Raw genomic sequence first — 14,012 nt, 5'->3', positions numbered from 1 at the left:
CAGCCCGGCTCGGCGCTCTGCTTCTGCTGAGCCTTCCGCCTTCCGCGCTCTCCTGGACCCTCCCCCTCCCGTGGGCGGGGCTTCAGACTGGCCCTCAGGACGGGCCGTGCCCGGTACAGGACTGTTTGTGCGGGGCCTCCATTCCTGCAGGGGGCGGTGTGAGACCAGATGGCCTGCGGTTCCCTCGCAGGCCTGTCAGGGCGACGGGGTTGGGAGGAGTCAGACGGCCCCTGGCCTGTTGGGTTCCAGGTACCTGGCGTTTGAGAATGCAGTTCTGAACACGTTTTCTCCCAGTTCTTTGAATGCATAATGAATGACCTGTCAGTTGACAGTTTGATCGCCTGCCTTCCTTAAATCTAAGGAGAACAAAGACCTGGAAGCCATCACCCTAGAGGACTAACCAGCCTCCACCTTTGTTCACTCCCTTGGCTTGTGCACCGTTGTTGTCACGTGTCCCCTGCCTTTACCCCAGGACGGTGAGCTGTGCTCCGATCGCGGAGCGGAGAACGGCGTGTCCGTCCTTCCTGTGGCGGAGCGTGTCTCACACTCGCGAGTTTTGGGAGAAACCCACTTGGGAGTTGCTGTGAAATTGATCCCATGAAACGTCAGTCACAGCCTCCTGCTTAAAGGCCACTGCCATGGCCGTGTCTCCGTTGCCCTCTGAAGGACATTTAGGTTGTTCCCATTGTTTTATTGTTAAAAACAATGCTAAAATTAACATCCTCAAAGCACATCTTTGCAAGTCTGCCATTATTTCCCGAGGATAAAATTTCAGTGCTGGATTAAAGCATATGAGCTTTTAAACCTTTGATAGAAATTGGTGTGCACGTTTTTTCAAGCTTTTAGTACGATTTGGCAAGTAGCCCTTCAAAAAGATCATGTTAATTTACGGTCCCATGGTAGTGTTAGAGAGCGAAGACCTAACCTTACACAGGTGTGTTTTTACTGTACGAGTCTGCAGTTGAGTTCTGTTCAGGTGGTGTTTTGAAATGAGAAGAAATAAGTGCTGTTTTATTCGGCTTTTATTAAAACCTTTAAAATTTTGACTGAAAGTATATCACACCTATACTTGAAGACGGAACTTTACATAATCTTAGTGGGTTTAGAAGGAAGCGTATGTTAACATTTTAGTACATTTTTTTCTAGATGCTGAAACACAGTCTTCGCTTTGGAAAGCAGTGGCGTTCTTCTTAGAAAGCATTGCTCTGCATGATATCACGGCGGCAGAAAAGTGCTTTGGTGCCGGGGCCGCAGGTGACAGACCCAGCCCACAGGAGGGAGAAAGATACAATTACAGCAAATGCACGGTGGTGGTCCGGGTCCTGGAGTTCTCCACAACGCTGCTTGGTACCTCCCCCAACAGCTGGAAGGTAGGCCTGCCCGCTGCCCTGGTCAAGGGGCCTGTGCTTGGCTACCCACTGGTGGTTCTGGCCTTCTTAAAACTTTCCCTTGCTATAGGAGTTGTCTCTTCTTGAAAATAATGATAAAACTCTGCATGTACTTCAGATCCTCACTGTGCAAATAAGAGACACAGTTTTTCTAGATGTTTATTGGCTACTGTGTTTTACGCTGTGATCAAGCATCTGCCTGACGAAATGTGCATCAGCCAACATCTGTAAATGTGTCTGTGAGGCTGAGACCCGCATCCCGTCAGTGCCTGCTCAGCGCCTGCTATGCGCCAGACCCTGCCTCTGCCAGGGCTGGAAGCCCACGGCGCCACCCTGTGAAGGTTTATCCGGGGCACCTCCGGGCCCTCCTGTCCACGTGTGGTCCACGGTTGCTCTCCCGCCGTGACGGCAGTCAGGTCCACGCGGTGGAGACCTAGGGACCGCAGAGCCTGAACTGTGTGCTGTCTGAGCCCCGCCCCATCCTTCCTGCTTGCTGGGCCGTCCACTGCGGTGCAAGTCCCGACGCTGACCGATGGGTGTGTCTGTGCAGCTCCTCGGGAAGGATTCGTGCAGCGCAGACCTTACGAAGCTCCTGGTGAGAACGCTGTGTGCTCCCTCGAGCGTGGGCTTCAACGCCGGGGACTTCCTGGTGATGGACCACCTCCCCAGTGTGTGCGTGGGCCTGCTGAAGACCCTGAAGACGTCCCCGCACTGCGCGGCGCTGGAGGCGTGCCTCAGGGAGGAGGTCACGCTGCGCAGGTGGGGCTTCCGGGGCGGGGCGGGGCGGGGGTGAGGGCGGGGAGCGGAGGCCCCTCCGCGGCTTAGCCCTCAGGGCAGCAGGCGGCCTGCGGGTGGCCCCGAGTCGTCCCTGTGGCACCGGCAAGCACCCTGGTTTGCTGTGCAGGGCCTTGCGGTGGACTGGGGCCCCGGGAAGCTGGTAGATACATCGCAGCAGGACGCACACAGTCTTCGGTGTCCCGTCACGTCACGAGACCGGCACTTACCTGGTTTCCTTTTGTTTTCCCTGCACGGCCAGCATCGGGGAGCTCTGTGCTGTTGACCTTTATGGCCTGGACGCTCACGTTAGTAGGGCCAGGCTGGCGTCTGTCGTGTCGGCTTGTAAGCAGCTTCACAGGGCTGGCTTTCTGCATGTTATAGCACCATCGCAGGTAACTGTGCCAGTTTGTTTTACATTTCTCTCAGCTCGTTATGCCAGTTTGTCGATTTATTTATAGCCTTTAAAAAATATCCCTTATGTACAGAGCATGCTGAGGTAGGAATTAGAGAAGTACTTGCTCCAGACGTGGCAGTGTTGCCTAGAGTGTAAACGTGACAGAAAGTGTAAAAGTTTATAAATGTAAAATGAAAATAAAGGACACTTGAATATTTCCAGCCCCTTCTGAAGACCTTTAGGCACTAACTGCTATTGTGCCTGTATGGCCAGGAGTCAGAGGTGAGTGAAAATGTCCCTGACAGTTGGAAGGCAGTGGTCAGCGTTGGTGAACGTGGATTTGTGTTAATGAAAAGGTGTGAGATTGTGTTTTTCTCTGTCATACCTCACTGTTGGGTATTTCGTTGCTGCTTTACTCTAGTCTGCAGGTCAGCAGCATTCTCTCGGCACAAAGCTGCTCTCCCTGGTTTATGAAGGCATCGCACCTGGAGTCGAAGGGCAGTGCTTGCCCTCACTGGACCCCAGCTGCAAGCGGCTCGCCAGTGGACTTCTGGAGTTGGCCTTTGCTTGTGGAGGACTGGTAGGAAAAACAGCTACGTGCACCTGTGCTGTCCCAGTGATGTCAGGCGTCACGCACTTGCAGCGTCTCTGAAAACGGGAGTTTAGCTGAGTAACTTCTTAGCTGCCCGAGGACTTTAACTGATTTACGTGAGATGACTTTCTAAAAGTTTTTTAAAAATTTTTAATATAAAAGGAGTAGAATGACCTTCTTAAGCTGAAGTTTTGTCTACCCCAGTTTATTTCCCAAAGGCCTTCAGGCAGAGAGCAATTTGTGACTGTAAAGCTGACCTGTGTTGGCACAGTGGCCTCTGCTTCCCCCTTCCTTGGCAGCTCTTCGGAGGCTGACGTGGGAGAGGCCCTGGGGGAGCAGGCCAGACACCCCACCTCGGGGCCTTCTGAGCGGTGCAGGGCTGGCCTCAGACACTCCCTCTAGCTGGGGTTCCCCAGTCCACCCACCTCCCCTTCTCGTACCCCTCTGTCCACTCAGTGCAAACCATCCCCACCCTTCCTGGACTCTCCTCTCAAAGCGAACGGCCACGAGATTCTGTGGAGCGCTGGGAGACACGCGAGTCAGGGAAAGAGTTCTTATCCAAAGGAAAACCTGGAAGGTGGAGCCATGTTGAATGTCTGCAGTTCGACCAACCCAGGCCTCCCAGGAGCAGGCCCCTGTAGACTCCGTGTTCTCCGCCGTCAGAGTTAGCAGCCGCCCAGGGAGTCGGGCGCCACAGCCCTTCTCGTTTCCTCTTTACAGTGTGAGCACCTGGTGGGTCTTCTTCTGGACACGGCGGTGGTGTCCATGCCATCCTCAGGAGGGTCCCAGAGGAACATCATCAGCTTCTCTCACGGACAGTATTTCTACAGCTTGTTCTCAGAAACAATCAACACTGAACTGTTGAAAAATCTAGATGTTGCTGTATCGGAGCTCATGAAATCATCTGTGGATAATCCCAAAATGGTAATGGATTTTTCCTTTTAATAAAGTGTATTTTATTTAGTAATGCTTATAAAAGGGTTGCCATATGCCTGAAATAATACATCAGTAAAACAAAGTGAGGGACTTCCCTGCTGGTCCAGTGGTTAAGACTTCGCATTCAAATGCAGTGGGGTACGGGTTCCATCCCTGGAAAGGCCAGCCTGCCTTTTCATCCCCACCGGCCGTGGCTGGTCCTGATGTGCCGCAGTCCTCCCTGTTCACGGCTCCCATGGCCTCGAGGCTGAGTCCTCGGTTCCCATGGGTTCCTTCTCTAGTCCCGTCGCCCCTTCAGATTGAACCTGTGCAGATCAATATCTTTTAAAAATAAATTTATTTATTTATTTATTTATTTTTGGCTGTGTTGGGTCTTCATTGCTGCACGTGGGCTTTATCTAGTTGTGGCGAGCGGGGGCTACTCTTCGTTGCAGGGTGCGGGCTTCTCATTGCGGTGGCCTCTCTTGTTGCGGCGCGCAGACTTCAGTAGTTGTGGCGCGCGGGCTCTAGAGCGCAGGCTCAGCAGTTGTGGTGCACGGGCTTAGTTGTTCCGCGGCGTGTGGGATCTTCCCGGACCAGGGCTCGAACCCGTGTCCCCTGCGTTGGTAGGCGGAGTCTTAACCACTGCGCCAAGGAATTCCAGATCAGTATTTAATATATGGTAGACTTGTTTGCTAAATACAAAATTGTGAAATTTAACCTGGTCGGTAGACAATCAAAAATTGTTAACTGTTGGAATGCTCATTCTAAGGGAGAGGCATAATTTCCTGCTGAGTTAATAAGCTTTTATTCCAAGCAGTGCTAGTTGTCTCTTGTAGGGGAAGGTTTTGTGGTAGATTGCACTAGAAGTCTGTATTTTTAGAAGTTAGAAATTAAATTGCAGTAGACCCACAACACTCAGGAAATACAGCATTTCGAGCTTGTAAACTATTGAGACTTACGGGGAAGAAACCATACTCATTTCTCTCCACCTCCTCCCTAGATCCCTCTAAAGTGATAGAAGCAAGGTGGTTGTTTGGTTTTTTGTTTTTTTGAAAGCACAGTCTTAAGAAAAGGAGAAAAGACAAGAGGGACAACATTTTGGAAGCTAGAAAGCAAAAGGACAAGCAGTGACAGACTGCAGAGTCTGAGAAAGCTGCACTGGGGCCTTGGTGTGCGGGCGGCCTGGAGCAGTGGGGGATTGGGTGACGGTTAGCCGGCTCCCGCGGGCTCGCCCTGTCCTTGAGGGGCGCAGGAGGCTGGAGGCGCAGACCCTCTTGTCTGGGGGACCCTGGGCATAGTTGAGGGTAAGAAACACCTTTAGTGAAGATTAGAATCACAGTATATCACCCAAGTATTTCTTTAAGCAACATGGTGAAGTTTGAACTGCTTTGAACCACAGCAGAAGCACTCACTGTACTAGTCCACTGCTGAGAATTCCACTTTGTACGTTTTATCCCCAAGTTTAACGTTAGTTCCTCAATTCTTCTCATCTTGGTTTCCCACTGATTTTTTTTGAACAGCCAACGTGTTTCTGGTGTATGCCGTATTTTTGTGTTTTGCCCATTTTTCTCTTGGGGTGTATTTTCTTATTAATTTGTACAATTTTTGTATACTAAGTGTAGCAGACCTCTGTCTGTCATGTATGCAGAAAGTCCTTTTTCCTACTGACCATTTGTCTTTCTCAGTTGGAGTGTTTATTCCATACAGAAGTATTTGGTCTTTTGTAGTTAAAGAAGATACCAGTCTTCTTTTCAGTTGCTCTGTTTTTCATGTCATACTTAGAAAGGCTTTCTCCATCCCACTATTAGCCCTAAAATCTATCTGCCCATGTTTTCTTCTGTTACTTTTATAGTTTCTTTTTTAAACAAATGGAAGTAATGCAAACAGCACTTTAGAAATGATATTTTTTCCTAAATAGATATACTAGACAAACATTCATTCACAAATGGATATTTTCCTCATTAATTCAAGTTTCTAACTATTTCAGATCTGAATCTCTATACAAATTTAGGTCGGAGGTTGTTTAATTTGTTACTTACCTATCTGTTTTTCAGCCAGTACCACATTGTTTTAATTTCAGCAATTGTAAGATACACTAACATCTGGTAAGGCAGTGTTCCTTCTTAGTATTTTTGTTTTTCAGAATTCTTCAAGCTATACTTGCACATTTTTTTTTTAAGTGAAATTTAGAATCATTTTGCCAAGTTTCCTACAGCCCTCTCCACAACATACAGGGATTTTGAGTGGTGATACAGTCTGTGTAGAGTATATTTAAACCAAGTTGACCTCTTTAAAAAAATTAAGCCACGTTTTCTATAGTATGTCTCTCAGTTTATTCAAACATTTAGTCATGTTTTCAAATCTTTTTGAGAACTATTATGTATTCATACTAGTATGTAGAATGTTATAATTGTATATTGATTTTGTATCCTGTATCTTCACTAAATTTTTAGACTAGTTTTAACAGTTTTTTGGTAGTCCTGAGGGTTTTCTATATATCATATCATCTCCAGCTAGAGACTTTTGCTTTTTCTGAGTGAAAGGATACCTTTTATTTCTTTTTTTTGTCTGACTGCTATGACTAGAACTTCCAATATTATGTTGAATGAAAGTGGCGAGAGTGGGCATCCTAGTCTTTTTCCTGATCTTAGAGGAAATGGTTACAGCTTTCCACAGTTGAGTATGATGTTAGCTGCGGACTTGTCATATATGGCCTTTATTATGCTGGGGTACATTCCCTCTGTACCCGTTTGTTGAGAGTTTTTATCATGAATGGATGTTGAGTGTCGTCAAATGCTTTTTCTGCATCTGTTGAGACGATCCGATGATTTTTAACCTCTGTTTTGTTACTGTGGTGTATCACCTGGATTGATTTGCAGATACTGAACCATCCTTGCATACCTGGAATAAATCCCACTTGATCGTGGTGTGTGATCCTTTTAATGTACTGCTAAATTTGGTTTGCTAATATTTTGTTGAGGATATTTGCATCTGTGTTCCTCAGGGATGTTTCCCTGTAATTTTCTTTTCTTGAGGTGTCCTCGTCTGGTTTTGGTGTCAGGGTGATGCTGGCCATGTAAAATGAATTTGAAAGTGCTTCCTCCGTGCCCGCCCCAGCCCCACCTTCTTTGGCAGAATTTGAGAAGGTGTTAGTTCTTCTTTGATTGTTTGGTACAATTCACTGTTGAGGCCACCTGATTCTGGACTTTTGTTTCTTGGGATGTTGTGATTACTGATTCAATCTCCTTACTAGTAATTGGTCTGTTCTGATTATTTCTCCATGGTTCAGTCTTGGTAGGTTGTTTGTTTCTAGGAATTTATTTGTTTCTTCCAGGTTGCCCAGTTTGTTGGTGTATAATTGTTCCTAGTGGTCTTTTTTGTGGTCCTTTGTGATGTAAGGATACCTTCTGGGGAATTAAGTGAAAGCCTGTCCAAGTTCTGAACCTTGAGGCTTTAGGTCATTTTCTTCAATTTGGCTCTCAGAACACAGTCAGCTAGATGTACCCTCAGGCAGGATTTCAGACCGTTCTGAAAAGCCTAAGAGAAAATCAAGATACCGTTATCCCAGCCCAACCAGATCCGCTTCCAGCGGTCCTCACTGCTGGTGAGCACTGCCCGCTGCTTGTGCTGCTGTCAGTTCCTCGGCGGGTGCCAACCACTGTGAAGCACCAGGCACTCGAGGAAAGGGCTTCTGAAAGGACAGGCAGGGAAAAAGCACTTGAGACAGAGATTTTTCAGTGAGATGGGGAAGTAAAAAGAAAGAAACTTCAGAGAGGTGAGAGAAGATGCCGTATCCATGAAACAAGAATCGCTATTGAGAAAGAACATCAGAGAACAAGAAAGAAAATTTGTGAATTAAACATAGGCATCACAAATTAAGAATGAAGTGGATTTGGAAGATAAAATTCAGGAACTCTCATGGAGAGTAGAGTAAGGTTACAAATCAGAAAATGGAGAAACGATGAGGAAACTTGGAATCTATCTACAAGGTCCAGCTCCATGGCCTCTGCCCCTGACAGAGGACAAGCCAAGTAGAGGCTTCATGGATAACGTTGCAGGAATGACCTTTCTGAGTTCCAGATGGAAAAGGCCGTCGAATGTCCAGTGCATTGTATGGAAACAGCTCCACACGGAGCAGATTTTTTGAAAATTTGAAACCTTGGGGGTTCCCCAGGAGAGAAGATCCTGAAAAGTTTCTACAGGAGAAAAAACCCAAAGGTCTTTCAGAAGGATCAGGAACGTGGGTGACGGTTGTCTTTGTAACAGCAGAGTGCAGCCTGGGAGACAGTGAGCCAGATTCCTCGCACAGTTTCCGAAAGAGTCCTTGCCACGCGCGTGGGAAGGATTATCGATCATGAGTGACAGCCGAGTGCAGATGTTTTGGATGCGCCAGGTCCCCGTGGGGTCTGTGTCCTGTGCTCCGCGTGTTGGGAAGCCGCCGGGGGGGCGGTGCCCCACCGATGGAGCAGAAGCCAGGAGAAAGGGGGTTGTGGCGTCCAGAAAGTTAGCCGGCGAGCCCCCCGGGGGCGGGGGGCGACCTCCACCGAGACCCGACTGCTGTCCCTGACCCTCCCGAGGTGGCGCCCCAGAGATGGCTCACAGCCGCCCTGATACGTTTGCACCTCTAGAGGAGACCTCGTGAATTTGGGAGAGTTTGCTGGCAACACTGACGGTCACACTGAGGACAGCTAAGCGGGGGCTGGGGCGCTGCCCCTCTGCCAGGCGAACGTCCACGTACAGCTGTCTGTACTGTCGGCCCTCGTGTCCACGGATCCCCCTCCTGTAGACCACGCGGCGCTGTACACGTTTCCACGTTAAGTGCGTCCACGCAGTTCAAACCTGAGTTGTTCAAGCGTCAAGTACTCACTTCAGGGAGATCAGAATGTTATGTGAGGAAGGAAGTGTGTGCTAGTACTCAGCTCGGATCACCTGTCACCACAGCAGGAATATTGAATTAACTAACCGAATTTAGGAGATGGCTGTTGGGAAGGCAGTAGGACAGGAGATGTGCACGTACCTCCCTGTGCCCTTGCGTGCCCGTGTCCATGCCTGCGTGTGCGTGTGTGTGTTTCCCTGTGTGCGTGTGTGTGTGTGTGTGTGTGTGTGTGTGTGCTGTGTCTAAGCGCGTGTCCCTGTGTGTGTGCCTGTGCGTGTATGAGTGCATCTGGTGGTGATGGTGACTAGAGAGAGCTGATTTCCCCTGCCATGGGGAATGGCCCCGACCAAGAAAACAACAGATAGCAGTTTAAGCATTATTTCATAAAGGGGACCCACTGTATGCCTTCGTGGGAAAATTCACATGTTAAAGTGCTGTTTTCAGATATGGGGACTTGTGAAGTAAACAGCTATTCTAGGAATAGCATCTTCATTTTCCAAGAATAGCTTTGAAAGATGACAGTAAATTCTGTTGCGTGTCTGTCGGCCTTGATGGTAAGAGTTTTTCTTGCTTCACCCCATGCTCTCAGGTGAGTGCTGTTCTGAATGGTCTGTTGGATCAGAGCTTCCGGGACCGAGCCAGTCAGAAGCACCAAGGCCTGAAACTGGCGGGTACCATCCTGCAGAGCTGGAGGAGCTGCGGCTCGTGGTGGGCCAGGGACGCCGCCCCGGACAGTAAAATGGCTACGCTAACCTTACTGGCAAAAATTCTGCAGGTATTTTGAGAGGCCTTGAAAATGTAGTTGTGTCTGTTGCCTGTGTCTTTAAAACGTTGAGGGAGGTTTCTTGAAAAGCTCATCGGTTTGACAAATAAAAAATAACTTGGACAATTGTTGATTACTTTATATTTTATACTTTTCCATTATTTTACATGATTATCTTTTATTCTCATTTTCATTTCTTTTTCTTTATCTTCTCAGTGTAGCTTTACATGCATTGTCTTAGCGGATAGTTTTAAAATATTTCACAACAGGAATTGTGGAAATGCTGTTGGCGCCCAAGAACAAATGTATAGGTCATTTCTGAAATTTAAAAAACTGAAAAATGTATTAAAGGAAATAAGAGGCATAATGTAGAAATGTGTTTTCATTTTCCCTCCTTTAGATTGATTCATCTGTATCTTTTAATGCAAATCACAGTGCATTCCCAGAAGTTTTTACAACATATGTTAGTCTACTTGCTGATCCGAATTTGGGTCTACATTTAAAGGTAAGTGGTTGAAAAGGTTTTTTTCAGATTATGCTCTCCATTTTTTTCCTGTTCTGTATTTTTGTGTATTTGTGATATCTTCTGTTTTCTTATTATGGAACATGTCAGACACACTCAGAAGCAGAGGGAGCAGCACAGTGACACCTGGATGCCGCCGCCCGCTTCTCTGGCCCTCCGTCGCCTTTCTGTTAATTAGTAACAAAATATCTTGCTTATTACTTTTAGGGTCAAGAACTTAACAGATTTTGTGATTTTAAAGTCCTGTAATAATTAGATTTTACGCTCCAGTAAAGTGTGGCCTCCGTGAAAACCATCTCTGTAGTGGAACATGAGGGTATTCCTTTGGAATTTTCTGCTCTGTGTGATGAATCAGGTTTCACATTTCTCAGCACGAGGAGGTCTGGGAACTGACCTGCTCGCCAAGGGAGGAAGGAAGCACACTGAGAGCTCTGCAGCCCGGAGTCCCGCGGTCGCCCCGCCGGCTGGCTGTTCACGGTAGCCTTCCCTCACAGAACCCAGGCAGCGCACTTCCAGCGGAGGCTGCGTTTGCAGCGGAGATCCACACGCGGAGTCGGGCTGTCCCGTCCCGTGCTCACATGGGGCAGCCCCGGCTCAGCCCGGGAGTGGCAGCCGAGGGCCGGGACACGTCTTGCTGGTGGGGTTGATGCTGCCAGGGAGGTGTCCTGAAGCGGGCACAGAGTCCACACGTGTGCTGCTTTCTTGGCTCAGTCTTTAGAAAGCATTGCACTCGCCGTGCGGAAGCCCTAAGCCAGTCTCATGTTGCGCTCGCTCTGCAGGGCCAGGCTGTGATTCTGCTCCCTTTCTTCACCAATCTCACTGGAAGCCATCTGCAGGAGCTGAAGCTCGTTCTGGGGAAGTTCATTGTTTCCAATTTCCCTATGAAGTCTGAAGAGTTTCCCCCGGGGACTCTGCGGTACAACAACTACGCAGACTGTATGAAAAAGGTTAGTTTTTAGTAGTTGCAACTAAAATTAGCACTGCTTGTTTTCTGTTACATTTCTTGGTGAAAAGAAGTAAGTGAAATATTCAGAGAGTGTTCTAACTTCAAGGATTCATTTTAACTCATTTTGAAAGCTTGTTGTCTGTGGAGGCTGATGCGTATCTGAATCCTTTGGGGCTAATTTTTCCCCCATTTAAAAATTATGAAATATTTTATGTATAATGTATAAGCTTTGAAGAATAATACCGAAGAGAGCTAAGAAATAGAATATCACCTACATGGTGCAGTTTCTGAAGGTTAGTTGACTCTAGTGGTCATTGGAGAAATATCTAGTGGTTATCACTTAGTTAATATACAGCGTAAGTTCCCGAAACACCGGGGGCTTAGCCAAGGAGCTAGGTTCTCTCCCTCCTGTACAGTTCTAGATCCTCTATAGGGACCCCGTCTCCTTTACCTTCTTCTCTGTCATTCCCCGCAAGTAGCATCTACCTTGTCCAGGTTGGCTGATCCGGCTCCTGTCTTGTCCCTTCTAGCCAACAGGAGGGAGGAGAGGGCAGGAGAGAGCATCCTTTTCCTTTAAGGGCTCAATCCAGACCTTGCATGTATGTATTCTGCTGATACCCCACTCGCCACATACAAGCGAGCGAGACTGTGAATGTTCTTATTTTGGGCAGCAGTATACTCAGCTAAAATTCGGGGGCCAGCCAGGAGGAAAAGCGAGAGAGTCACCATTGGAGGGAGGGTGGGTGGTGGTCATCCATACTCGTGATGGACTGAGCCCTGGCCTCAAGGGTAATGAAGACACTGTCTTTGTTTTCAAGGAGCTTATAGTAAAGCAAGGAAGAAACAACGATTAGAACACACTGTAATAAGTGCCAGGGTAGAGATACACATACTCTCCAAGGATGGCTGCCCCAGCGTATCCCATCCCATGTGTTCTTATGGTATGACTTTCCATCACATGGGGAAAAAAGAGACGTCATGCGTTTTGAGCAATGTAGCCTGATTTTTCTCCTGTGGCATATGGGCTGTCCTTAAAGACTCACTAGTAACAAGAAAATAATGCAGTGGAAGTGATGCTTGTGATTCTAAGTCTAGCCTTAAAAGGTTTCCAGCTCATTCCTGGGTCTCTGGTCTGTGGGACCCAGTCGCCATCCTGTACAGAAGCCAAGCGGCCACACGGAAAGGCCGTTTACAAAGCACCCATCCACATGGATTCTCTCCTCCCCATCCTGATATGATTTTTTTCTTTTAAACATACAGAGAAGTTGGAGGGATAGTAAACAAGCATCCATATAACCATCTCTTGTATTCAGCAGTTAACTTTTTGTCATATTTGCTTTGTCTGTGTGTGTGTGTTTTGGCTGAAACACTTGCGAATTAGCTGCAGACATCCTGGTGCTTCACTCCTGAATGTTTTAGCAGCAGTTCCTGAGAGGCAGGCACCACGCTGATACCAGGCCCAAGAAAATTCTCGCTGCTCTCAGACCCTGTGCTGTTTCGTCCACGGTCACGTTTCTCCAGATGTCCCTGTGTTTGGCTGGATTTTTCAAACCAGGATCTAATTAACGATTGTCTCGAACGTCATGTCTCTGGTGTCTTTAAATCTAGGACTACTTCACCCCCATCCCTTTTATTTCTCTGCGACATTGGGTTTTGGAAGTAACCCTAGCATGTCTCTTGGATGCTGTCCTATTTGTCTGATTGCTTCCTTGAGGTGCGTTTTGGCTTTCCTCACCCTCTGTGTTTCCTCTAAACTGGAGTTTGGCCGTGAGATTCAGGCTGACCTTTCTGGCAATAGCCCCACACCTGGAGGCGGGTGTCGTGCACGTCCCCTTGTGAGCGGCCTAGCGTCTGGTGGCCTGGTGGACGTGGCCACCTCCTCATTTCTCTGTCGCGTATGGTGTGTGCTTTCTGCACCATACGGTGCCGGCGCCGTCCGGGTTTCCTGCGCCCCCAGCAGTCCGCCAGCAGGTGGCTGTCACGCCCACAAAGGCTCTGAGTCGATCTTTCGCACTTTCCCTTAACGTGAGTGCAAGTGCAGACAGTCGCGGCACCTTTGAAGAAAGCTTCCAGTCTAAGAAAGATGTAAACCAACGGGAGAAAGGAACTCAGAGGGAACAGAGACAACAAGGCGAGATAAGAACGTCGAAGAGACTGTTCAGAGAGGAGAGACAGCATATCAAGTGCATGAACTAGAACAAGAAGGCGCTCTTGGAAATTAAATACCCGAAAGCAAAATTAAAAAACCTTCACCAAATGGAAGATAAGATTGCAGCTGTCTCCTAGAGAGTAGAGCAAAAGGACATGGAGGTGGAAGATGGGAGGTGAGACGGGACCACTGGACCCGCAGCCTGGAGGGTGTGTGCTGTGCGGTGAGGCTGGGGTGAAGGGTGCACGCTGCCGCCCCCAGAGCGCCGGGAGCCGAGGAGAGGCCTCGTGGAGGTGAAGAGAGGACCCCAGGCACGGTTAGAGGAAGGATATCTGCAAAACTTGGAGAGAATCAAAACTCAAGTATTTAACGAACATTGTTATATGCTGGGCGTTCCATAGCTGCAAAAATGACATGTATTAGCATTTGTTAATCGTTGTGAAATTGTTACAATTTGCTTTCCCTTTTTACTTGAACTGTCAAAAAAAAACACCCAACACAATTACTGTTATCACCATCATTATTATTGGCATGTGTTTCTTCTCTAGCTTCTGGATGCGTTGGAGTTATCTCAGAGTCCCGTGTTGTTGGAGTTGATGGCAGAGATTCTTTGTCGGGAACAACAGCATGTTATGGAAGAATTATTTCAATCCACCTTCAGCAAGATAGCCAGAAAGTAAGTCATT

The 14,012-nt window shown here is 47.8% G+C and overlaps 1 protein-coding gene across 3 annotated transcripts in view; it reads left to right on the top strand.

Annotated features, from left to right (window-relative positions):
- The window catches only part of PRKDC (protein kinase, DNA-activated, catalytic subunit), a 145,937-nt gene that overhangs the window by 61,545 nt on the left and 70,380 nt on the right, over positions 1 to 14,012 (top strand). For all 3 annotated transcript variants that reach the window (XM_067017134.1, XM_067017133.1, XM_067017135.1), the window contains 9 exons: positions 1,147 to 1,370; positions 1,939 to 2,147; positions 2,425 to 2,557; positions 2,981 to 3,139; positions 3,872 to 4,075; positions 9,535 to 9,720; positions 10,109 to 10,213; positions 11,011 to 11,178; positions 13,875 to 14,002. In XM_067017134.1, coding sequence (XP_066873235.1) covers positions 1,147 to 1,370; positions 1,939 to 2,147; positions 2,425 to 2,557; positions 2,981 to 3,139; positions 3,872 to 4,075; positions 9,535 to 9,720; positions 10,109 to 10,213; positions 11,011 to 11,178; positions 13,875 to 14,002 — 1,516 coding nt within the window. The remainder of the gene's footprint in view (positions 1 to 1,146; positions 1,371 to 1,938; positions 2,148 to 2,424; positions 2,558 to 2,980; positions 3,140 to 3,871; positions 4,076 to 9,534; positions 9,721 to 10,108; positions 10,214 to 11,010; positions 11,179 to 13,874; positions 14,003 to 14,012) is intronic.

The sequence above is a fragment of the Kogia breviceps genome, chromosome 17, assembly GCF_026419965.1.
Source record: "Kogia breviceps isolate mKogBre1 chromosome 17, mKogBre1 haplotype 1, whole genome shotgun sequence".
Classification (NCBI taxonomy): domain Eukaryota; kingdom Metazoa; phylum Chordata; class Mammalia; order Artiodactyla; family Physeteridae; genus Kogia; species Kogia breviceps.
The sequence above is the reverse complement of the archived record's forward strand: the minus strand, read 5'-3'. Positions and strand labels throughout refer to the sequence as shown.